Source organism: Plecotus auritus (assembly GCF_963455305.1).
Source record: "Plecotus auritus genome assembly, chromosome: 1".
Taxonomy (NCBI): domain Eukaryota; kingdom Metazoa; phylum Chordata; class Mammalia; order Chiroptera; family Vespertilionidae; genus Plecotus; species Plecotus auritus.
In genome coordinates this window covers 98,176,601-98,202,486 of record NC_137770.1, presented here as the reverse complement: position 1 = coordinate 98,202,486, position 25,886 = coordinate 98,176,601, and the positions used below count along the sequence as shown (strand labels likewise).

At 40.0% G+C, this 25,886-nt stretch overlaps 1 protein-coding gene across 4 annotated transcripts in view; it reads right to left on the bottom strand.

Moving 5' to 3' along the window:
- Nucleotides 1-25,886, bottom strand: part of MIPOL1 (mirror-image polydactyly 1) — a 357,237-nt gene that overhangs the window by 232,192 nt on the left and 99,159 nt on the right. For 2 of the 4 annotated variants that reach the window (XM_080641822.1, XM_080641823.1), the window contains exons 8-9: nucleotides 16,661-16,694; nucleotides 16,231-16,401 (exon numbers count right to left, since the gene is read on the bottom strand). In XM_080641822.1, coding sequence (XP_080497948.1) covers nucleotides 16,231-16,401; nucleotides 16,661-16,694 — 205 coding nt within the window. The remainder of the gene's footprint in view (nucleotides 1-16,230; nucleotides 16,402-16,660; nucleotides 16,695-25,886) is intronic. The other 2 variants (XM_080641824.1, XM_080641825.1) reach the window with 1 other exon arrangement.

The window sequence follows — 25,886 nt, the reverse complement described above, 5'->3', positions numbered from 1 at the left end:
TGGCCAAAATTATTAAAACAGCTACTATAGGGCACACTAATTCAAAGGAACTTTTTCATTTATTTTTCAGCCTTCAAAATGTTATTTGAGAACAATTTCCATGTTTTATTGGAAGCAATGTCCTCAGTGTGTTATCCACTTCCCTGTGCCAACTTTAGGGGTAAATCCCCGAGGACTTAAACCTAATCAAATCTGGCAAAATGGATGTCACTCAATAGTGGAAAGAGCCAATCGCATTCTTAAAATGCAATCACTAAAACAAAAAGGGGAGACGGATCTATGTGTCACCACAAAACAAACTCAGTCATGCTCTTTATACTTTACAATTTTTGAATTGTGATGCAGAGGATCATACAGCAGTCGAAAGGTATCAGGCCTCCTGTACAATAGCCTCCGCTGAGTTAGCTAGGTGGAAGGAAGCACAAACCAGACAAGAGTTTTATCAGATTCAGTAATGATGTTGTGTTTTGTATCTTTCCAGAAGGAGCAATGTAGCCAATTTGGGTGCCAGAGCGATACGTGTGTCACCATAATGGACCCAAACAAGCTCCTTGTCCCTTCACTCAAAAGGACTGAGAGTTGTCCGATGACAGCAAAGGGGAAGAAGAAAACTGAAGGCTACGCAAGGGACTGAGGTGCCAACATGGGGTCATCTGAAGAAGTTAACGACTGAAGCGCAGCAGATTGTGGAAAAGCAAGAAGTGGAAGCTACTTCTTCAACCATGGCTCTGCTTATGCTAGCATCTATTAGCTGCCAGTTTTCTGCAAAGTCTTGTGCAGCCAAATCTGAGGACTCTGAGTAAATATACACCAGCAGCAAAAGAAACTTTTTTTCATTTAGTAGCTAAAAATGTTAACATGTCTGTAGTTTTGATTTCTCTCTTATTGCTGTTTTGCATTGGCATTGTTTTGTTATTATTTAATAGTCAGAGTTTTGCTCTTGATGTTCAAGTTTTAAAATGATAACATGTATGTAGTTTGGTTTTTGCATTGGCATTGTTTGCAGTTGTTTTAATATTAGAGTTTTGTTCTTGATGTTTAAATTTTACTTTTACTATAGTAGCTTAAAAACAAAAAAAGGGTGAGATGTAGAGGGCCCCCTGGGTAGACACATGGGCATTTCTTTAATTATTGTCAGCTGAACCCAAGGCGATAGGCAAAGCCGTGTCTTGGATACACATTTACCAAAAAGGCAGATGTGTTATCAGCACTGACTCTTACCTTTGCCCAGGTGTCAGGTAGTGGGTGTTTGATGTGTAAATCCAGTCAAACACCAGGAATGCTCGGGCCTACTCAAGAATGCAAATAATCTCCTTTGTCTTGACTTTTGGTGAAACTTCCTGGTATGTGGGGGTATAAAATAAACTCGCTGGATTGGCTCTGGGTCATTGTCCCTCCATCAGAAGAGGACGGTGGTCCCACCCAGTCCCAGCTTTTTCCTTCCATTTTGTGTCATCTCTTTCTTCCTTTTATTTCTCAATACCCAGCTCCTCTACTCAGGAACTGGAACTGCTCTCTAGCTGTGCTGGACGTGGAAAAGAGAGAAAATAGTTACAATACAGTAAAGCAATGCTACTAACAACGAATAGAAGAAGAAACTAGGTTATCTTTTCCTTTTATTAAATCAGAAGTTTAACTTTGATGGTTACATCATTGGCTAAGATTTTGGGTTTGCTCTTCAAGTCGATTTGTTAGTATATGTTACACTTCCTAATCTGCTTTTTCAGTGACCTTTGGTTATACAGAACGTCAAGTGAGAAAGTCATAATCAGATCAAAAATGTTCTAAATAGAATGCTGGATCTCAAAATATGTTACTATATTTATATTCTCAGACCTTCATTCATGTGCTTTGTACAACAAGTTACTCCAATGTGGCCTCTATCCTAGATAATACTCTTATCAAAGCCCTGAACATCTTCCATGTGATCAAAACTAAAAGAATCTGCAGGAGGTCTGTAGATACCAAAGTCCTCAGATGCTCAAGTCTCTTATATAAAACTAGAGACCCGATGCATGAAATTAGTGCACAGGTAGGGTTCCTAGGCCTGGACAGTGATCAGGGCTGATCAGGTTCCCCGCCTCCCAGCCTCTCAGCCTCCTCCTTCCCTCACTGCCTGTGCAGACCCAATCATCACAGGCCTAAGTACATAATATACACCAGCAACAATGTAACTGCCCCCCCCCCCAAATATTTTTCAGTCCAGTTTGTTGAACCCACTGGTGAGGAACCAGTGGATACCGATGGCCAACTAACTGTATTCCATTTTCACCTTGCTTGACCTCTCAACACCATTCAAGGGAACTGATCACTTTCATCTTGCAAACACCTTCTGTCCTTGCCTTCAAAGACACCACACTGTCTCCAGTGTCCTCCTACCTCATTTGCCATCCTTTCCAATCTCCTGGGTGGACCTCTCCCACTTTGCCCAACTGCTAAATGTTGGTAGATCACAGAACTTGGTCCTAGAAGCTTTTTTCTCAATGATCTTTCCTTAGGTTTATCTATTCCCTCAGATTTAATTATCTATATGTTGATGGCTGCAATAAACAAGCACCTGCTCAATATTTCCACTTGAATTTTTTAAAAATATATTTTTATTGACTTCAGAGAGGAAGGGAGAGGGAGAGAGAGATAGAAACATCAATGATGAGAGAGAATCATTGATTGGCTGCCTCCTGCAGGCCCCAACTGGGGACTGAGCCCGCAACCCAGGCATGTGCCCTTGACCAGAATCAAACCTGGGACCCTTCAGTCCACAGGCCGATGCTCTGTCCCCTGAGCCAAACCGGCTAGGGCACCACTTGAATTTTTAAGAATCATCTCAAATATACCATATCCAAGAAAGAATGTAATTTCCCTCCGAAAATGTTGATTTCCCCCCCCAAAAAAAAACAACAAACAAACAAACAAAAAAACTTGGCCATCACAATATATGAAACAAATATCTACAAGTGTTCAAGCCCCAAATATAGGAGTCAACCTTCATTCTTCCCAAATCCAATCTGTCTTCAAGGCCTGCCCACTGCATAATAGAAATACTTTCCAAATCTGTCTACTTCTGTAAATCTCCACTTGCTCCCCAGAGCCACTATCAGCTTCATATTTTGCTTGGACAACTACAATAGCCTTTCTCCTTCAATATCTTCTGCATTTAATTGTAATTGTACTCCCTACCATACAGTTTCGTCTGCTGCCTATCTCATCTCCTTCATCACTTGCTACTATCTTCCTTGCTCAGTACACTTCAAGCACATTTAAGCTTGATACATTTTTATCAGTGCTTTCAAAACAGTAAGCATGTTCCCTCTCATGGCATTGTTGATCTTTTCCATAGTTCTTTGCATGGCTGGATCCTCCTCCTCTTTCAAGTCCATTTCAAACATTCACATTGACAAAGAGGTCTGCCTATTTAAAATGACAACCCAACTACCAATTACAGCTACCTTATAATTTTCATCACATGGTTACCTTTATCCATTTGTTTGTTCTCTGTATTTCCATGCAAAAATGTAAGTTCCATGACAGTAAGAACCTTCTATACTTGGATCATTGCTGAATTCCCAATGCAAGGCACATAATAGGTATCAATAAAATGTAAATGAATGAATATTTCACTGACTTATTTTAGTTTAGTATATCTTGAAGTAGATCTAAAATAGCTAAGCTCATCAGTTCATTAATTCAACAAAAATATATTAAGTGCCTATACTGCTCTAAGGATTATAATAGACACAAATAAAGAAAAACAATTCCTATTTTGCTGCTAGGGAAGACAAATATAAAATCAATTAGCAGTAATGCAGTGTGACAAGTATTGTAACAGAATACAAGGTAAAATGTGAGCACAAAGAAGATATTTCAATATTGTTTCATGAGATAGAACTTTATGGAAGAGATTAAATTAGACTTGAAGTAGTAGTCAGACAAATGAGCAACAAGTAGAGTGGAAACATGTTCCAGTGAGGGAGAAAATATGCTTAAAGGCAGAGTCATAAAGCAACACACCAATTGTACTTTGTTTACATTGCTCAGCTGACTTCATAGAATTTTCTTCATTATATACTGGACTGGATTCCTGTTTCCTTGTTTTTGATTTATGTTTCATATTGCTGCAGCTGGAGCTTAATACTTGGTATAGCTTGCACGCTATAGAGAAGAAAGAACCTAACTAGTGAAACATTTAGCTGAATTTCTTTCATTTCCATGATGATTAACCCTTGCTCCTCCCATGCTTTTTATATTTGTCAATGCTATACCTGAAGAACCTTAGGATCTAGAGTTTTCATTATAGCATTTGACAAAAACAAAGTTTTCATTATAGTATTTGACAAAAACAAAGTAACTAAATGATCAAAAATAGGTGTGCTAATTATATTTTGACTCGTGGCCCGCTGCACAGATCCGTGTACACTGAAAGGAAATTAATTAGAAGAAATATTTTAATATCGCTATTCGCCCTTTCTCTATAATACCGGTAGAAATGTCAGAGATGAAAGAAAATTAGTAAAATGTATATGAAAATAATATGTAAATTGATTAATAAACAATAACATGATATAACAGCAACAAAGACATGATGTAAAACAAAACATGATATAAAAACAACACTGATAAAAACAATGACTGATAAATTGATTAAACTTATTCTAATATCTTCCTGTATACCGCATTAAGAGTAAAAACACTTCAGAGTGCTTGACTAATTTCCCTTGTTGATGAAGTATTTACAACTTTAATTTTAATGTTGTGCTTTTCAAACTCGAGAGAAAGCAACATATAACCGACATGTCCAAAAAGGGGTTCAAGTAGGAATATTCCTACTCTGTCTAGAGTTTGTCCTTGTGATTTATTAATTGCCATTGCAAATGCTGGAATCATGGGAAACTGTCTTCGAATTAATTTAAATAGGAGGCCAGTGTCAGACAGGAAATAATCAATTCTTGGAATCAGAACAACCTCTCCTTCCACAGATCTTGTTAATACTTTAGCTTCAATTATGTTAGGTCACAATCTTTTGATAATAAATCTAGTACCATTACAAAGACCTCATTTACTATTAAGATTTCTCAGCAGCATGATGATTGCACCTACTTTCAATTTTAATCTATGACACGGCATTCCCGAAGGAGTAATACTATTAAGAAATTCGATGGGAACTTTATCTGTATCGTGCATGCGCCAGTCAATGTTTATTTTTAAAGTAGAGGCCCGGTTCATGAAATTTGTGCATAGGGGGTCCCTCAGCCTGGCCTGCACCCTCTCAAATCTGGCACATCTCTCTCGCAATCCAGGACCGCTGGCTCCTAACCGCTCACCTGCCTGCCAGCCTGACCCCCTAACTGCTCTCCCCTGCCGGCTTTCCCCTAACTGCTCTCCCCTGCCAGCCTGATTGCCCCTAACCACCTCTGCCTCAGCCCTGCCACCATGGCTTTGTCCAGAAGGTAGTCTGGAAGATGTCCGATCTAATTAACATATCCCCCTTTTATTAGTATAGATTGCCAGTGCATGTCACAAGTACCAGCCAGTTGGTCGGATGGACGGACGGTCAGTCACTTAGACTTTTATATATATAAAGAAGGCATTTAAATGTTGGAGAAATATGTCAACAACAAATAAACAAAAGTGCATAAATTAAAAGGGTTTTATAGTAAAATTTGGTATTTGGAATGACTCATTTCCAAAAATTGCAGGGAGTGAAGTTTCTCTGCATGTTCATGTAATAGAAATTTATAATCATTAATTCAGCTTTGATAGATCAACAAAGGAAAATTAACATCGACAAGACAACAAAGTAAAAGAAAACCCAGGAAAAGACTGAAGGATGCAGAGGTGTTTAACCTGGGAAAGAAAATAGTGCTAGTTTCTGCTCTTGCCTGCTTCTGCTCTGATACTAAAAGTTTTTACCTTGCAAGCTCCTTTCATGTAGTTCACAAACTGATCATGATCAAGCCTAGAAATACAATCCAAGTCCCATCCTTATCAGTTGGTGGGAAAGAAATTAATTCAAAGCCATGAGCATATTATTCATTGTGCCTGGAGTAGATTCCAAATACCCAGGTACATACCAAGTTACCACTTCCTTCCTTCCTTCCTTCCTGCTGCATTGCAAGTCTTTGCTTTAGTGTTTCAAACATATTTTATTTTACCAATTCCCTTGGCCCATTTGGCTAAAGTCCATATACCAACCTTATTCTCATGCGTAATTTATTTAGTTCTCAAGGGCTAGACCCCTCACCTATGCACCAGATACTAGCTGGGGTCAAATCAATGAAAATCTCTATACTATACTACTAACCACAAGGATCAATAAAGTCCAAAGCCTCCTGCTGCTATGCCTTGCCCATCTATGCACATCCTTGCAAATCAAAACTAGCCTATTTAGTCAGAACCCCTAGAAATGGTGCAATGGCGAATTTTATATGAAAACTTGACTGGGCCAGGGGATGCCCAGATATTTGATTATACCCCATTTCTGGGTATGTCTGTGACAAAGTTTTTGGATGAGATTACACTGGAATCAGTAGACTTGAGTAAAATAGATTTCTCTCCCCAATGTGGGTGGGTCTCATTCAATCCATTAGAAGCCTGAATAGAATGCCTGAGCAAGAAATAATTTCTACTCTCTGACATTGTTTAAACTGGGATATTGGATCTACTCTCACCTTTAGACTTGGAATAGAACTTACATCAACTGCTCTTCTGGTTCTCAGCCCTTCAGGCTCAGAATGGAAATACAGCATTGGCTCTCTTGAGTATCCAGCTTGCCCACTGCAGATTTTGGACTTCACAGCCTCCATAATCACATAAATGGCTATCTGAAGTACTATAGCTCACAATAAGGTCAGCCCTAAAAGCTAATCAGTTGCCAGTCCTAATGTCTGACCTGGATCCAATTGTGTCTTTAAAACTAGCCTGTATGACTTAGGATATTAATGGTCACACAGATGTTTTGGATATATATTTGAAACAATATAATTTAGCAGTCAAATGCTCTGAAACCAATGCCTGTACCAATGGCTAGACATTAAGAGGAAATGAATATTTGGTTAAATTGAAAATTAGTCACAGATACAATTCCTCAATTTAGTGGGTAGTTTAAATAGATAGCTTCTGGGTCCTATGAAACTTAAGATCCCAGAAAAATTAGTGGGGGGGGGGGAGGAGTTTCTAGCTTTATCCTCTAATTATAGATATTTCAAAAATTTGAAGTAGAATATGCAAGCATTAGTGAGCCAAGAAAAATGACAAAGAAGAAAGAACAAATGTGAGATAATAAGACAATTCCTCAACCAAACAAGTGCTAATTATAAAAATTTTAATTCATCCTATGAAAGACTTTAAGGCTTTCAAGTCTCCATATGGAACAGAAAAAGATACAAGAGAATTTGAATAAATAAGACTATAAAGGTTAATTTGAAAAAGATAAGATTTTAATAAGGCCAGTTCAAGTAACTAAATGATTTTAATATGATTTGAATAAATATGGTAAATGTATCAAAATCAAAAAGTAATCACAGGGAGAAACCAAGATGGCGGCATAGGTAAGCACCTAAACTGCTGCCTCACACAACAATTTCAAAACTACAACTAAAAGACAGAACGGACACCATCCAGAACCACAGGAAAGCTGGCTGAGTGAAAATTCTACAACTAGAAGGAAAGAGAAAAGCTCACAGAGAATTGGAGGTACGGCAAAGGGTCTTTGTGCACGCAGCGAGGAAGGGCGGCTGAGTGCCTGGCTGACTTTCTCTGGCAGAAGGGAAAAGGAAGCCCCCGACCACACTGAACCCCAGTTCTGACTGCACTGAACCCCAGTCCCGGGCGAAACCCCGTGGACCCAGGCTCATACAGGGGGAGTCTGGACTGTCAGGTAGAGAGAAAGGCACCCGGAGACTCGGAGACCTGGGGGAGACCCGGGGGAGCCCTGGCAAGGCAGGGTTCCGGAGGCGCGCGCGCCAGTATGCACAAAGGCTGCAGAGGTTGCCACAGGCTTTCCCTAGCAAAAGGGAGTCCGAAGCTCCTGACTGCACTGAACCCCAATTCTGACTGCACTGAACCCCAGTTCCAGGCGAGCCCCTGGAAACCCACGCTCTTGTGGGGGGAATCTGGACTCTCGGGCAGAGACTCGGGAGCCAGGGAAGGCAGAAGTCTGCAGGCGCGCATGCCGCAAGGGTAAGGCTGACTGGAAGCCAAGACTGTCCGCTCCGCCCTGAGACTCCACCCCATCCAAGCTGAGCACAGAGGCTATTGCAATTTGGCAAGTCTAATCCTATAAGACTGTCTCCAGCACCAAACTTCTCCCAGCGTAGACACAGCTGATCCTTACAGCCAACTGGCCTGGAGGTCCATTCCTCCCAGTGATACCAACAACAATCAAGACTTAACTACAACAAGGCTGTACACACAGTCCACAAAGGGGTGCACCAAGAGTGTCCACCTCAGGTTAACTGGGGAGGCCGACCCACTGGGCCATATAGGAAACCTAGCACACAAATTTACCCTACCAACTCAGGGAAACAGTGAAAATGCGGCGTCAAAGAAACATATCACAAACGAAAGAAATGGAGGAAAACAAACGACTGGATATAGAATTCAAAACCACGGTTATAAGGCTTTTCAAGAATATCCTAGAAAATGCCGATAAATATAACGAGACCCTCGAAGATATGAAAAAGGACCAACTAGAAATTAAACATACACTGACTGAAATAAAAAATATTATACAGAGACCCAACAACAGACAAGAGGAACACAAGAATCAAGTCAAAGAATTGAAATACAAAGAAGCAAAAAACAACCGAAAAAGCAAAAAGCAAAAAAAATCCAAAAAGTTGAAGATAGTGTAAGAAGACTCTGGGACAACTTCAATCAGAATTATGGGGGTGCCAGAAGAAGAGAGACAGCAAGATACTGAAAACCTATTTGAAGAAATAATGACCGAAAATTCCCCCACCTGGTGAAAGAAATAGACTTACAAGTCCAGGAAGTGCACAGAACCCCAAACAAAAGGAATCCAAAGAGGACCACACCAAGACACATCATAATTAAAATGCCAAGAGCAAAAGACAAAGAGAGAATATTAAAAGCAGCAAGACAAAAACAGTTAGTTACCTACAAGGGAGCACCCATACGATTGTCAGCTGATTCTCAACAGAAACTATGCAGGCCAGACGGGAGTGGCAAGAAATATTCAAAGTGATGAATAGCAAGAACCTACAACCAAGATTACTCTACCCAGCAAAGCTATCATTCAGAACTGAAGGGCAGATGAAGAGCTTCACAGATAAGGAAAAGCTAAAGGAGTTCATCACCACCAAACCAGTATTATATGAAATGCTGAAAGGTATTCTTAAAGAAGAGGAAGAAGAAAAAAGTAAAGATAAAAATTATGAACAAAAAATACATATCTATCAATAAGTGAACCTAAAAATCAAGTGAATTAAAAACCTGAGGAACAGAATAATCTGGTGAATATAATAGAATCAGGGGCATAGAAAGGGAGTGGACTGATAATTCTCAGAAGGAAAGGGGTATGGGGGCGTTCAGGAAGAGACTGGACAAAAATCATACACCCATGGATGAGGACATGGGTGGGAGGTAAGGGCAGAAGGTGGGGTGGGAACCGGGTGGAGGGGAGCTATGGGGGGAAAAAGGAGAAACAATTGTAATAATCTGAATAAAGATTTATAAAAAAAAAAAGTAATCACAGAATTTGAAGATTTCCAGTAGCTACATAGAATGGGACTACTAAAGTGATCCTGGCACGATACAGAAGATATAGTTAGAAAATATCTGGTGCTAAATAAATTTTAATATTAAGGTTAAATTTCTGTGATATTCCTTCTGAAAGCTCAAAATCTCTAGCTAATATTGAGTGTAATAACCTGGGTTGATTTCTGGGTTCTCTGTTCTTTTCCATTGGCCTATATGCCTGTTCTTATGCCAGTACCAGGCTATTTTGATTACAGTGGCTTTGTAGTATAACTTGATATCTGGTATTGTGATTCCTCCTACTTTGTTCTTTCTCAAGATTGCTGCAACTATTCTGGGTCTTTTTGGTTTCATATAAACTTTTGGAGTATTTGTCCCAGATCTGTGAAATATGCCGAAATATGTATTTTACTAGGGATTGAATTGAATCTATACATTGCTTTGGGTAGAATGGACATTTTAATGATGTTAATTCTTCTAATCCATGAACACAGTATATGCTTCCACTTGTTTATATCTTCCTCTATCTCTTTTTTCAACATCCTATCCTGAAACACCTACCAGAAAGAATATATACATCCCTATGTTCATAATAGTATTATTTACAATAGCTAAGATCTGGAAACAGCCTAAGTGCCCATCAGTAGATGAGTGGGTTAACAAACTGTGGTACATTTACACAATGGAATTCTATGCAGCTATAAAAAAAAAAGAAAAGAAGGATCTCTTACCCTTTCAGACAGCATGGAGGGGCCTAGAGATTATTATGCTAAGCAAAATAAGTCAGTCAGAGAAAGACAAGTATCACATGATCTCACCCATATGTGAAATCGAACAAAATAAACTGATGAATGAAATAGAACCAGCGGCATGGAAACATGGAATAGACTGAGGAATCTCAGAGAGAAGGGGGCGGGGGCTGGAATAGATTAACCAAAGAACTTATATGTATATATGCATTGCCCATGGCCACAGACAATAGGGTGGTGAAGGCTTGGGCAGGTCAGGAACCGGGTAGAGGAGGGCAAATGGGAAAAAACAGGGGGATATATATAATACTTTCAACAATAAAGATTAAAAAATAAATAAGTGATTAAAAAAATCAAATGTTTTACTTTATACTATAATTATTTCCAAGCACATTAAACTAGTTTTGGCTATCTCTTCAACAATATACTGAATGATCCTAGATTGAACACACTTGGTAGAGAACAATGAAAAAAACATTTGCCTGTCTTAAAAGTTTAAGAACTTTTCTGATTCTAATCTAAAGATAAATGTCAGCCGAAACCGGTTTGGCTCAGTGGATAGAGCGTCGGCCTGTGGACTGAAAGGTCCTGGGTTCGATTCCGGTCAAGGGCATGTACCTTGGTTGCGGGCATATCCTCAGTGGGAGGTGTGCAGGAGGCAGCTGATCGATGTTTCTCTCTCATCGATGTTTCTAGCTCTCTATCCCTCTCCCTTCCTCTCTGTGAAATACCAATAAAATATATTTAAAAAAAAAAATAAAGATAAATGTCATATCTCCGCATCTAGATAGGATGAAATAATTTGTGGCAAAACAATACTCTAGCCAAGAATAAGCCAGATAAATTAAAAAATCATCTGAAGGCTGCTGCTGTAACAATGACCAAGTGATAAGCTCTGAGGAGGGGCTAACTGGATAGAGGTGATTTGAAGATCTGCAGTAATTTCCCAGCTGAGTTTTAAAGACTGAGACATGGGCCAGGGCAGAGAAAGCAGGCTTTGGCCACACAGAGGACTCCTGTGGGAGGAGAGAGAAATTCTAAGTTTTTGGCAGTCATATTGGACTGAAGTGGCAAAATTGGAGATTTGAGAATTGTTTCCACTTCAAATAATTTGCAAAATCCCAAACCTGCATGGGGCTTGAAGTTACAGCTAAGTCCTAAAATCCCGGAAAAGAATAATGGAGTGTCCCACAGTTTTACAATGCTGAGGAGACAAACACTGGAATACAGGATCCACTAGGACTAGTGGATACACAGCTCTCAGTTTGGGAAGGAAAAAAGTGCTAGGGCAAACCTCAAGTAGACCAAGACTTACCAAAACATCACCATGAAGTATCCAAGGAAGATAATAGAGCACTTTAGATAGTGATAGACATGAACTAATAGAAAATCTTGTATAAAGTAGGAGAGAAAAGGGACAACTGGTTGGTCAGGTGATAACCTTAAGCAGGCAAGAAAAGATGTGAACTAGTGCAGAAATAGAGATTGTTCTTAAATGGATGCATGTAGCAAAAAAAGAAATAAATAAGAAAAGCCAGAGCTATGAGTGCAAATGCAGGTAGGCTGGTGGGTGAAATGGAGACAAGAAGAGTCCTTTTCCCATTTGGAAGGAGAGGGAGATATCTGAGAAGAAAGAAGAGGTAAAATAGTCCTCTAAAGGGAAGATTGAATGGACTAACAAAAAAGCAAGAAGACTGTCAGGTAACATCAGGGTCTATTTGAAGACAGTGGTCATAAATTTAAGGTAAGTTCAGTTTGCAAATTTATGTGATATTGTCCTGCCATATAAATCCATGAAGGTGTAGAACAGGCAGAAATTTAAACGTTTAAGGCTTAAGCTTTGCTGGGTGAGTAGGACAAAGGAAGAGAGGGTCAAGAGAACTAAGCTCATATTATATTCAAGTTGGTGATAATTATGGTGAGCCATGAAATATAAGCTAGATAAAGAGAGAAGTGAGGACATAAGAAGCTTGAGGGATAGGAAAATATGTAGGGTAATAGGAATAGGTGCCAGTTGAAAAGTTTCTAGAGTCAGAGTTCTAGAGTAAGTGACCTGGAAAGATATAAGGGGTGGTCAGAGAGTTGGAGGCTTGCAATGGAGACTGGTAATGACCAGGGATAGGATGTGACCATAGGGGGGATGACAGAACTAGCGCAGAAGACATGATGACTAGAGAAGAGAAATTCAAGATGTGAGGCTGGGATATTAAAAAAATCATCTACATAGGTAGTTAAATCATCAAGAATTATGACAAGAATTATGAAGAGACAGTAAAAGACAGCCTAAATTTTTAAGAAATGAAGAGACATAGGAGTGTGCACATGAGTTCAACAGGAGTATGTATGGGTGGTACAATTGATGCATGAGCTTCAGGGCTGGAGGTGCTTAGAGAAGAAAACAAAACAATGATCTAAAAACACGAATGAGTAGAGGAACCAGACTCCACACCACTGGAATAACTGCAGGAGGAAATACCACCATTGCCTGACAGGCCTGGAGCAGGAGCAGGAGCCGCAGGGAGGCAATCAGGTTTTGGGTAGAGCAGGAAGGTGTAAGTGATGTTCAGAAAAGCATACAGGAATAATTTGATTCATTTATCAATATTTACTAAAAGGCACTGAATTAGGCACTGGGAATAAAAGAGTAATCTATCCTATCTAATAAAAGAGTAATATGCAAATTAACCATCACTCTGCCACGCCCCAAGCCACGCCCACAAGCCACGCCCACAAGCCAATCAGGAGCAAATATGCAAATAAACCCAACCAAGATGGCTACAGCCACAGAGAGCAGGAGGGAGGCTTGGGTTTCCCTGGCAATGGAGGAAGCCAAGCTTTCCGCCTGCCCTTGCCAGCCCAGGCCTCCAATCAAGGATATAAAGTATCAATGATAGAAGATACATAAATCCAAACAGAAATGGCGGCAGCCATGGAGCTGGAAAGAGCAGGAGGCTAGGGTTGCCCCCGGTGATGGAGGAAGCCAAGCTTTCCACACACCCTGGCCAGCCCAGGCCTCCGCTTAAGGTTACAAAGTTTCAATTATAGAAGATACATAAATCCCAATAGAAATGGCTGCCGCCACGGAACAAGCAGAAGGCTTGGCTCCGCTCCAGGCTACAAAGTTTCAATTGTAAAAGATAAATAAATCCCAGTACCAGGGCCTCCGCTTCGGTCGCCAGGGGGCGTGGCCGGCCTGCAAACCACCACAGGCCCCTCACCTAGGCCGCCCCACGCCCCAAGGGAACCCCCATCCTGATCCGGGACACCCTTCAGGGCAAACCAGCTGGCCCCCACCCGTGCACCAGGCCTCTATCCTATCTAATGAAAGAGTAATATGCAGATTGACCATCACTCCAACACACAAGATGGCTGCCCCCATGTGGTCAAAGGTCCTGCCCCCATGTGGACACAAGATGGCCACTACAAGATGGCCAGCAAGGGAGGGCAGTTGGGAGGGACCAGGCCTGCAAGGGAGGGCAGTTGTGGGCGATCAGGCCAGCAAGGGAGGGCAGTTGGGAGGGACCAGGCCTGCAGGGGAGGGAAGTTAGGGGTGACCAAGCCAGCAGAGGAGGGAAGTTGGGGGCGACCAGGCCTGCAGGGGAGAGCAGTTGGGGGAGACCAGGCCTGCAGGGGAGGGCAGTTAGGGGGAACCAAGCCTGCAGGGGAGGGCAGTTGGGGGGAACCAGGCCTGCAGGGGAGGGCAGTTAGGGGTGACCAGGCCTGCAGGGGAGGGCAGTTAGGGGAAAACAGGCTGACAGGGGAGCAGTTAGGCATCAATCAGGCTGGCAGGGGAGTGGTTAGGGGGTGATCAGGCTGGCAGGCAGAAGCGATTAGGGGCAATCAGGAAGGCAGGCAGGTGAGCAGTTGGGAGCCAGCAGTCCTGGATTGTGAGAGGGATGTCCGACTGCCCGTTTAGACCCGATCCCACTGGGATCGGGCTTAAGCAGGCAGTCAGACATCCCTCGAGGGGTCCCAGATTGGAGAGGGTACAGGCTGGGCTGAGGGACACCCCCCCGCCATGCACGAATTTCATGCACCGGGCCTCTAGTATATATATAAAGCCAGCAACCAGAATGCCATAACGACCAGAACAACCGGTCGCTGGCTATATACATATATATATATATATATATATATATATATATACACATACATACACACACACACACAGATAGATAGATAGATAGATAGATAGATAGATAGATAGATAGATGGTACTTTTTATACAATCAACAAAATGGCCTGATGTGGGGCGGGCCAGCAGTCAACTTCCCACGGCCCCTCCCCCTGGCTGGCCTGCCCCTGATCGCTCCCCTACCCCAATAGGGGGCGGGGCCGGCCGGACAACCTCCTGCAGCCCCTCCCCCAGCAGGTCCCACCCCCAATGGGCCCCCACCACCCTGGTCAGCCCATGGCCCCTCCCCCTAGCCAGCTCCATTCCCAGTCGCCTCCCCCACTCTGATCAGGGGCAGGGCTGGCCGGCCAACCACCCATGGCCCCTCCCCCAGGCCGCTGGCCCTCGATCGACCCCCATCACCCCACTTGAGGGCGGGTCGGCCAGCCCACCACCCATAACCCCTCCCCATGGCCGGCCCCACCCCCAATCGGGGGCGGAGCCCACCGGCCAATCACCTGCAGCCCCTCACCCCAGCTGGCCCGGCCCTACCTGGTTCCCGATCAGAGAGGGCCAGACAGCCTACCTCTGCTGTCTCCTCCTCCTGACAGGCCTGGCCCCGATCCACCCCAATTGGGGCCGGGCCAGCAGGACCCCACCCGTGCACAAATTCGTGCACTGGGCCTCTAGTAAAGATATAATCGCAGCCCTCACAAAACTGCGACTCAAATAGGAAGTTGATTTCATGTTTGAGTGATTGCATTAAAGAACATAATTATCCTATATAATAAAGAGATAATATGCAAATTGACCATCATGCTCTCACAAAATGGCCACCCCATGTCATCACAAGATGGCCGCCCCCACGTTGTCACAAGATGGCCACCCCCACGTCATCACAAGATGGCTGCCACAAGATAGCCAACCAAACATCATCACAAGATGGCCACCCCATGTCATCACAAGATGGCCGCCCCCACATTGTCACAAGATGGCTGGCAGGGGAGGGCAGTTGGGGGCAACCAGGCCTGCAGGGGAGAACAGTTGGGGGGGCCCAGGCCTGCAGGGGAGAGCAGTTGGGGGGAACTAAGCCTGTAGGGGAGGACAGTTGGGGGCGATCAGGCTGGCAGGGGAGGGCAGTTGGGGGCAATCAGGCTGGCACGGGAGCATTTAGGTGTCAATCAGGCCAGCAGGGGAGCGGTTAGGGGGTGATCAGGCTGGCAGGAAGAAGCAAGTTAGGGTCAATCAGGTAGCATTTCCTTAGTGCAGCAAAATGAGGCGAGTGGTTAGGAGCCAGCAGTCCCGGATTGTGAGAGGGACGTCAGACTACCAGTTTAGGCCCAAACAGGCAGTCAGACATCCCCCGAGGGGTCCCAGATTGTAAAGGGTGCAGGCTGGGCTGAGGGACATCCCCCCCCACAAATTTTGTGCACCAGGCCTCTAGTATTTTTATAACAAGCTAACAGAAATGAGGATGCATGTATTTGAAGACTGATATAACAAAAGATGTGATTATTTTAATATATATACCATTGTGATATTAATTATATAGTAATAACTGAATTGAATTAAGAATATGTGGGAAAAGTCATTTTTTAATGGTAAAGGATGGGGAAACAGTAAATAGATGCTTTTGCAGATACATGCAGTTACCTGAGACAAAGCAGCATCACGTTCTTCTATCACTGCGTTCATTTCTTCTGCAGTTATTCTCTTTTCACATGCCTTGGTCTTGTAGATCCTATCCACAATTATAGCTCCATTCTTTTCAATAGCCATCCCTGTGTCTGCATTGTTTATTCTGTTCAGTAATTCCTGTAATGTCTACCAACACCATTATATGTTAGTCAGACATGAAGTTTTAATATATTTTATTTAATATAGGGTTTTAATTAATAGGCACATGTGAATTGTAAATTGACTGAGTGAAGTTATTGAATTTTCATATTGCAGCAAAGATGTACATTATTAGTGTGTCAATTCTCCTTTTTCCCACATCTTAGTTCTTGAAACCCACTCAATTGAACTTAAGCCTCTAAGATATAAGACTGACATCAAGAAATCTCCTCAGAGAATGGCTTACCATGTCATTTTCTTCAGGGTTAATATTTTCTAGCCTAGAAAAAAGGGACACAGAAAGCCTGATCAGTAGCATTTCCTTAGTGCAGCAAAATGAGTTCGCTTTTTAAATCTTTAGAACCTCAAGTAATTTCATTCGACTAGTCTTTAGAGTCAACCATGACACTGAACATATTAAAGTGCCACCTGCTCGACTCCATCTTTCAATAATGCTCCATATCTCCTGCACTGACTTCAGACTGTTAAGTTATTAATGTTTACTGCTATATATGACTACAAGGATCAATTGTTCATATGTGCTCAGATGAAGAAAGTTCCCCAGCGATAGGAGCACTCACTCTCGTCATTATATTTATTCTTGGACTTTCAATTCTTACCTGAAACTATAATTCCTCTGCTTTTTGGACATCATTAGAAATAAAACAAGGCAAGTTTTTTTATTATAAATTTTACCTATGTTACCACGAAAGCAATGACAGATAATTACCTCTAAATTTGACTTGACAATTTCCCTCTGCTATCTATTTATTAAAACAAATATACTATACAGAAAGGCTGACTAAAACTGAACCATATTTTTAGAAGACTAATGTTATTTTCTCTTTTTCATTACCAATATAGAATTATTCAATCAGAGACAAAGAAAGCAAATTGGGTCCCCTCAAAAATTCACTTTGTCTTGTAAGAGTCACAGTGCTTATAGAAGTGACTATTGATTTTGGGAATGGAAGAAATGCAGTAAAGGGGAAAAATTTAAACGATATATCTTAGAAAATATTTATAAGCTAGGCAACCAATAAATTGGGTAAATTAAATGAAAATCTGTAATAGTAAAATGAGGTAGATTTTTTAAATGCCCTCAATTATTTTAAAATTGTACTAAAAAGTTTAGATATCCAAGTTCAGATATTCAAGGCGCTTCCCCTCCCAATTTCTGTGTTCCTATGATTTAACACTTACCACAAAAAAAGAATACTAGGAAAAGATAATAGAAGACACAATAAATTTGTTACAAAATTGTCCCAAACGCTACAATTCAATAAAATAGCTACTTTGATGGAAAGTATAAATTTTAGAAAAATGCATCTTAACAGGAAGAAATATATAAAGAATTTTCTACACATACTGAAGCAGTATAAGTTAACAGGAAAGTAATTTTGAATTATATAAACTTATTGTTTCTTAAACTACTAATGTCTTCTTGAATTTGCCACATTTCAACAAGGGCAAACATTCTCATCTTTTCTTTCCCAAAATAAATCAACAGTTTCCAAATATACTACTTTATAAAAGCTTGTTCTACAAGAACTGTGAAGATATTCACTTACTTTTCAATCATTTAAAAAGCTTAGTGAAAAAGTGTAAAATTCTTACAGCTAACTTATGAACATGTAAAGGCATTTGAAGAATGGTGGCATGCAACTATCAGTTACTAGTTGGATAAATATGATTTTAAAAAAGGAAGCTATAGCTTGGTGGGCATGGCTCAGTGGTTGAGTGTCTACTTATGAACTAGAGGTCATGGTTTGACTCTGGGTCAGGGCACATGCTCGGGTTGCGGACCCCAGTGTGGGGTGTGTAGGAGATAGCCAATCAATGATTCTCTCTCATCATTGATGTTTCTATCTCACTCTCCCTCCACCTTCCTCTCTGAAATCAATAAAAATATTTTTCAAAAAAATAAAAGGGAAGCCATATGTAGTGAGAAATATTTACCTTAATGTTGTTATTTTTCAATGAAATCAGACTAAGAGTGTATTATGGTAATTGTCAAACAAATCTCAACTTAAAATTTTAAACTTCACAATTTATTAAACTTGATAATTTAAAAGGTAAAAAGCTACATTAAAATCGAACATTTAGATTAGCAGATCACTGGCAACTTTTGTAAAAAAAAAATTAGTTCTACAGGTTATAAATCTCCCTTTTCTGTTTCAAAGAATTACATATATTCAGGAAGAAAAGAACAGCATAGGTAGGCTACCTAATATATATATCATGAATAATAAACATAACAAAAAGTATATGGAATGCCTATGCAATACTTGTAAGTTTTTTCAAGCACTGCAATGTGAGAAATTATTACTTTACCAGAGGGTTTCAATGTTCTAAATTAACATATTTCAACAGGATATGGTTAAGATAATTGTATGCAGGCTAATATTAAAATTCCGTACCAACAACTAGAATTTTTAAAATTAAGTTTTCGTATCAAATGTTTATACTAAATCCTTGGCACATGAATTTAGCATTCAGACTATAACTAATTTATGGGATTATCCTTACAAGTACATAATATCTAGTGACTGATCATTTTGCTGATGAAGGAATTGGAATCATGTTTCGTAAGTATGCTGGGTCTGACATGCAGGGCAAGAGTGAGTCAGGTCAACCACTTAGCACTTACATCTCAATTTTGCTTTGCTAAATTATACTTCAGAATTGGAGTAATTAATAAATGGTCATTTGGAGAAAAATAAAACTTTAATAAAAATGAACAAATGATAATTTGGGATTCGAAAGTTTACATAGAAACAAAGTAACTTGCAATATAAACATAAATTTGGAAAGAGAAAAAGCCAATACTTGCATTTTTCTATCTGTATTCATTTAAAAGTCTCAGAAATACTTGTCATAGGTAGCAAAGATCAACTACATTATAATTTAGTCTCAACTAGATTATACAGAGCAAGGACAGCAACCTTTTTCTGTAAGGGGTGAGATAGCACTTTAGGCTTTGCCATGTGTTCTCGGTCACAGCTACTAACACGCCTTTATAACACAAAAACAGCTAATATACTAACTTCATTTACAAAAACAGGTGGAAGCTGAACTTGCACCTCAGGTCCTTACGTTGCTGACCCCTGACATAGAGTATTGAAAAACTAGGCCAGGTATTTATGTTAATACACTTTAAGTGCCAATTCAGTATATTTGACTTTTTTTTTTTTTTTGAGCTGCATCGTTCAATGTCTAGTTAAAGATTAATAATAAAAAAAAGTGGTTTCAGAAAGTTAAATTCAGTCCTACAATAAGTATATAACTTACTTTATCAGTTAAAAGAAAACATAAAAATTAGACAAAATATAGACCGTTAGGGGGAAAAAAACTATAAAACAGCTATATATGGCTTCACTTTTCTATATAAAATATCTATTGAAGTTTAAGGCTTACTAGCAGCTTGTACAAAACATAAAGCTTTACTGGTTTAATAAAGACTTAAAATAATAGTGTTATATGAAGTATAGCTGAGAAACTATAAATTATAAATCATTATTATGAGGTTTACAATTGCATACAAGAATCTCAACCTTCTGTAAACTCTAAATTATGCCTACAACATTCTAACTAGACATAGACATGATAATTAGTAAGAATTTTGCTGAAGTAAATGTCCATGGGCTCAAGTTTCAATTGATTTCCTATACCATGCAAATTCTGACTGACAACCTTGCACTCTAAGTGAAAAGACCCATGCAGGAAATGTCACATTTCTTGATTTATCCCTAAATCACTCAATATTATGTCTTTCATGTCTTTCCTTTCTGAACCTATAGTCATTCTCCTTGTTCAATGGAAAGAAACTAAACTTTGACCTCACATGCTAAAAGAACGAATAAGGAAATTCTGAATTGTTTTTTATCAGTCTCATTTTACACAGTACCATTCTTAATAAAGAATACACCAACAATAACAAAGAGACTGACACAACATACCATAATCTCAAAAGTTGCAATATACATATGCAAACATTTTTTTTCCTATTTTAGATAAAAGTAAAACTGAAAAAAGCACCGAACATTCAAGGGGTAAGGAAAGGCAGAGAAGTGGCAGAATAATAAAACAAAACACATTAGACATTAAAGATACAGTGATCAGAGAAGTGGTAAGGAGAAGAGAAAAAAAGACGACAGAAGGAATTTGAAGATTATAGGAAGCAAAAAATAGGGAATTAAAAAAGAGATGTGAAATAATTTATAATTTCAACCTATACTCAATACCTCCAAAGGTGCTTCCGTCAAGCAAAGCTCAGTTAAAAACTGGTTCTATCTTAAGAAGGATTTCATTTAAATGCACTATTGAATGTTCAGAACCTACAGGCTTCAGCTAAGTAGAAAGGAACCTATACAGTGCCATTTAAAACTGTGCTGATATACTAGTATTAACCTTTGTGGTTGTTATTCCTTCTTATTTATGGTTTTTCCTAAACACCCCCCACACACACACACACGTACTCCCAGATTATAATTCATTAAGAGATTACTATACACTGATCCTAGGAAGCAATAACTCTTCATATTAGTTAATATTATTTTAAGTATTTATGTAATTATTTACTTAATGTCTTCTTCCTAAATTGGGACTATACTGCTATGCACTGAGCAAACAGAACTGAACCTGACACATAGTATATATTTGGTAAATATTTATTAAATAGATTAATTAACTTGAAAAATAGGCTTAGGATTGAGTTTTCTCCTTTTCTCCTTTACCCACTTCTCCCGTATTATGAATGCTACAAGAACAAAATAAAAAAGACTCAGCCTTAAGGTATCCTAATTTTAATATATTATAATAAAAACTATAAAAAATATACATGGTGGGGCAAAAGTAGGGTTATAGTTGTTTAAATGGAAAATAATACAACCTATACTAATAAAAGGGTAATATACTAATTAGACCGGATGTCTTCTGGACATTCTTCTGCATATCCTTCCGGACAAAACCACGGTGGTGGGGGCCGAGACAGAGGCAGTTAGGGGTGATCAAGTTGGCAGGGGAGCAGTTAGGGGGCAATAAGGCAGGGAGGGGAGCAGTTAGGGGGCAATCAAGCCAGTAGGGGAACAGTTAGGGGCAATCAGGCTGGCAGGGGAGAGCAGTTAGGAGCATCAGGCAGGCAGGCAGAGTGGTTAGGGGTGATCAGGCAAGCAGGCAGGTGAGCAGTTAGGAGCCAGCGGTCCCAAACTGAAGAGGGTGCAGGCCAGGCTGAGGGACCTCCCCAGCCCCCCATTCATGAATTTCATGCACTGGGCCTCTAGTAATTAATAAATATTAATACAAGAATAAACTCTGTGTTTCGCATACTCACAACTGTAAACCTACTTTTGCCCCACCCTACATTTCTTAGCTCTTTCTTCTGACTGGGCCTAGAAGTAGTCACACCCAGCAACAATGAGCACATCTGGCATCCAGATCTTGGTTTCTAATACCACTTTGCAATAAAAGAAATCAGGGTTCCTTTGAGGAGTGGCTGATTCCAGGGTGGGTGTGGCACATTTGTAGATCTGAAGCATCTTGAAGAGCCAGAAAGTATGAAAGTACTCAAAAATGAAAACAATGAGGATATGTCAAAGGGATACAGAAACCAATCAAGAGTTTCGAATGGTCCAAGTAACAAAACAAATAAGATGCCCTCACTGGTGTGACTCGGTTGGTGCACCATCCTCTACAGAAAGGGAAAGTTTGATTACCAGTCAAGGCACATATCCAGGTTGTGGGTTTGATCGCTGGTCAGGTGTGTGTGGGAGGCAAACCATTGATATTTCTCTCCACATTGATGTCTGTGTGTGTGTGTGTGTGTCTCTCTCTCTCCCTCCTCCCTCTCTCTTTCCCTTTCTCTCTCTGAAAATCAATAAAAAAATAACATAGTATCCTATATAATAAAAGCCTAATATGCTAAGTGTCTATTCAGCCAGTCAGCCGTTCAACCAATCAAAGCGTAATATGCTAATGATATGCTAAGGCCACTCAACCACTTGCTATGACATGCACTGACCACCAGGGGGCAGACGTTCCTACTGGTAGGTTAGCTTGCTGCTGGAGTCCAGCAGATCAGGCCTGAGCGAGATAGGCCAGACACGCCCTGGATCCCACCCGCGGTCCCTCCTTGGCTGGCCAACCTCCCGCATCCCTCCCTGGCCTCAATTGTGCACCTGTGGGGTCCCTCGGCCTGTCCTGCACCCTCTCGCAATCCAGGACCCCTCGGGGGATGTCAGACAGCTGGTTTCGGCCCGGTCCCACAGGCCAGGCCAAGGGACCCCACTGGTGCACGAATTCGTGCACCTGGCCTCTAGTTAGATTATAAAGGAGTATCAATAAGACCATACTGACATAAATAAGTTAATGAAGGAGAAGAGAATTACAAATAATTTATATAGACATTCTCCTGGGGGAAGTAGAACTCTATTAACCTCCTTTCTCCTCCTTCCTTGAATATGGATTGCACTTAAGGGATTTGCTTCAAAGAGCTAAGTATAAAAAAGAAATGTGAGTAACTTAATAGTGGAGAAACATGGCAAGCATTACCTTGACCAGGTGATCAATATTAGCATCACTATAGTTGTAAGTAATGTTGATAACATATAACCATAAAATAATCTGATAAGAACTGCACTTCACTCCTGTACTCTTTGTCCTAAAAAACCAAAACCTCAATATAACAATGAAAAAAAAACTTCAGAAAAACCCTAATTGAGACATTTTATAAAACAGCTGACCAGTACAACTGAAAACTGTCAAGATTATCAAAAACAAAGGAATTCTGAGAAAATGTCACAGACCAGAGAAGGAAAAGGAGGCACGGCAACTGAATGTATATGGAATCCTGGATAGGATCCTGGAACATAAAAGGGACATAAGAGAGCCTGGCCAGCATGGCTCAGTGGCTGAGCGTTGACCTATGAACCAGGAGGTCACCTTTCAATTCCTGGCCAGGGCACATGGTGGCCTGTGGGCTCGATCCCCAGTAGGGGGCATGCAGGAGGCAGCTGATCAATGATTCTCTCTCATCATTGATGTTTCTATCATTCTCTCCCTCTCCCTTCCTCTCTGAAATCAATAAAAAATAAAAGGACATATGAGAAAAATTAGTGAGATCTGAATAAGGATGCAGTTTATATAACAATGTTGCTTTCTCCCCCGTGACCTGTACCACAGAAGGTAAAATAACAATAAGGGACACTGGGTGAGGGTTATGTGGGAACTCTGTACTATCTCTGGAAGTTTTCTGTAAATCTAAAAGTATTCTTTAAAAAAAATTTATTGGGGACAATAAGTCCAAGTAGAGGGGGAAGAGTGAGATCTAACCACAGAAATCTATGTATATCATCATATAACCACATGAACAATGGGTAAAAATAAAACAGCAAAGGAAGTAAGCCATCATGTAGTAATTTCTTTAAGTAGGCCCAGGATAGAGGGTGGAGAAATGATGATTTTGGCCAGGTTCACCTACCTAACTTTCCCTTTTATACATAACAGGTATTAGAAAAGAGAACTCACCAAATCCTGAATATTTTGCACTAATACCACACAGCTTCGAAATAGCCTGAGAGACCAATGAGTAGATAGCCAAAAGAAAAGTAAAGGAAATCCTTCCCGAGTAGAAGCTTGCACTATTGAAGAACCCTCACAGAAGAAGCAAGAATCATCAGGGCTGGCCATTTTCTACTACACTGGTAGAACAAATAAAAGTCCCAAAGTAATATTCTAAGGAGTTAGGGTATACACAGATAAAGTGAATCCTGAGTGCAGTGCAAGACAACAAGCGAAAACCCATAAGCAGAGAACAGAATCTACAACAGAAGGGTCAAACAGCCTCAGGGAGGTCATTCTAACCTCCCTACCCATTTTTAGAAAGGTGGCCAAAAAGCAATACCAATCCAGGGAACTGCAGCTCAAAGGAGAAGGCAAATAGGTTTCAAATAATGTAAAATATTTATCACAGAAAATTCACCTGTACCATATAAAACAAAGAAAAGTTCCTGACAATTTAGGCATGAGCAAGATGAAGAGAAATGACATGCCCACTATGAATACACCACAAACACATGACAAAACAACATGCAAAGGAGATAAAGCGTTAATATGAAAGGTAACAAAATCAAGGAAAGAAGAAAATTTTCCTACCAGGCATTTTAGAAGAATGAAAAAAAAAAAAGTTGAACAAAATAGATCCAGAGACTTAGAACAGACTGTCTAATCTCAGAGGGAAGGCAGGGGTGGGTGGGTGGGTGAGAAGAGATCAACCAAAGAAACTGTATGCATATATACATAACCCATGGACAGACAATAGGGTAGTGAAGGCCTGGGGTGGGGGTGGGGAGTCAATGGGAGTAAAAGCTAGAAGGGGTCAATGGGAGTAAAAAGGAGACATATGTAATGCTTTTAACAATAAAGATTTAAAAAATAATAATAATAAAATAAAGTATTTTTTTAAAAAGTCCAAAGAGAAGATGGCAAATAAAAGAGGGAATAAAAAGGGAAATTTAAAACTTAAGAAAACAAGTTAAAGCCAAAACCGGTTTGGCTCAGTGGATAGAGCATCAGCCTGCGGACTGCAAGGTCCCAGGTTCGATTCCGGTCAAGGGCACATAACTTGGTTGCAGTCACATCCCCAGTAGGAGGTGTGCAAGAGGCAGCTGATCGATGTTTCTCTCTCATCGATGTTTCTAACTATCTATCCCTCTTCCTTCCTCTCTGTAAAAAATCAATAAAATATATTAAAAAAAAAAAAGAAACAAGTTAAGGACCATAAATAAATAAACAATTTAATAAATAAACCAGAAATAGCAGGAAAGGAGATAGTGACAATTGAATTTACTAACATAAAGGAAAGGTTTGAGATTATCACAGTAAATGCAGAGAAAAAGGGAGGGATTAAAATAATTATCGACCAGATAATAGGTAAGTCCAAAAGTGTCCAAAAAAAGAATATCTAAAATCTCTAAAATAAAATACCTATAAATTTTAATTAAAAAATAAAATATAAAACCTAAAAAACAGAATCAAATAGTCCTCAGAAAGATATGCTTTGGTTACAAAGATATTATTACCGAATAATCAACACAAACATCCTGATTAAGTTTTTCTATATCAAGAATAAAGAATCCTTCACATATCCAAATAGAAAAAAAACATACTAACCATAAAAAGAGGCAAAAAGAAATCTGATTGATCTCAGACTTCTTTTCAGCCACACCAATGTGTCAGAAAAAAATAACATTTTTATAATGTTTAGAATGAAAAGACTTAACCCAATAATTTTATTTATAAACTAATTTGAACATAAAGATAACACACAGCCTATATTGAGCATATTAAATCAGAGAACATGAGCCTTTCCTTAAAAAACTGAAAATGAAATTTTGTTACCTAGGAATCCCCCACAATAAAAAAAAAACTCATTGGTAAAAATGCTACTTATGATAAAAGTGCCAGTGTTGATTATT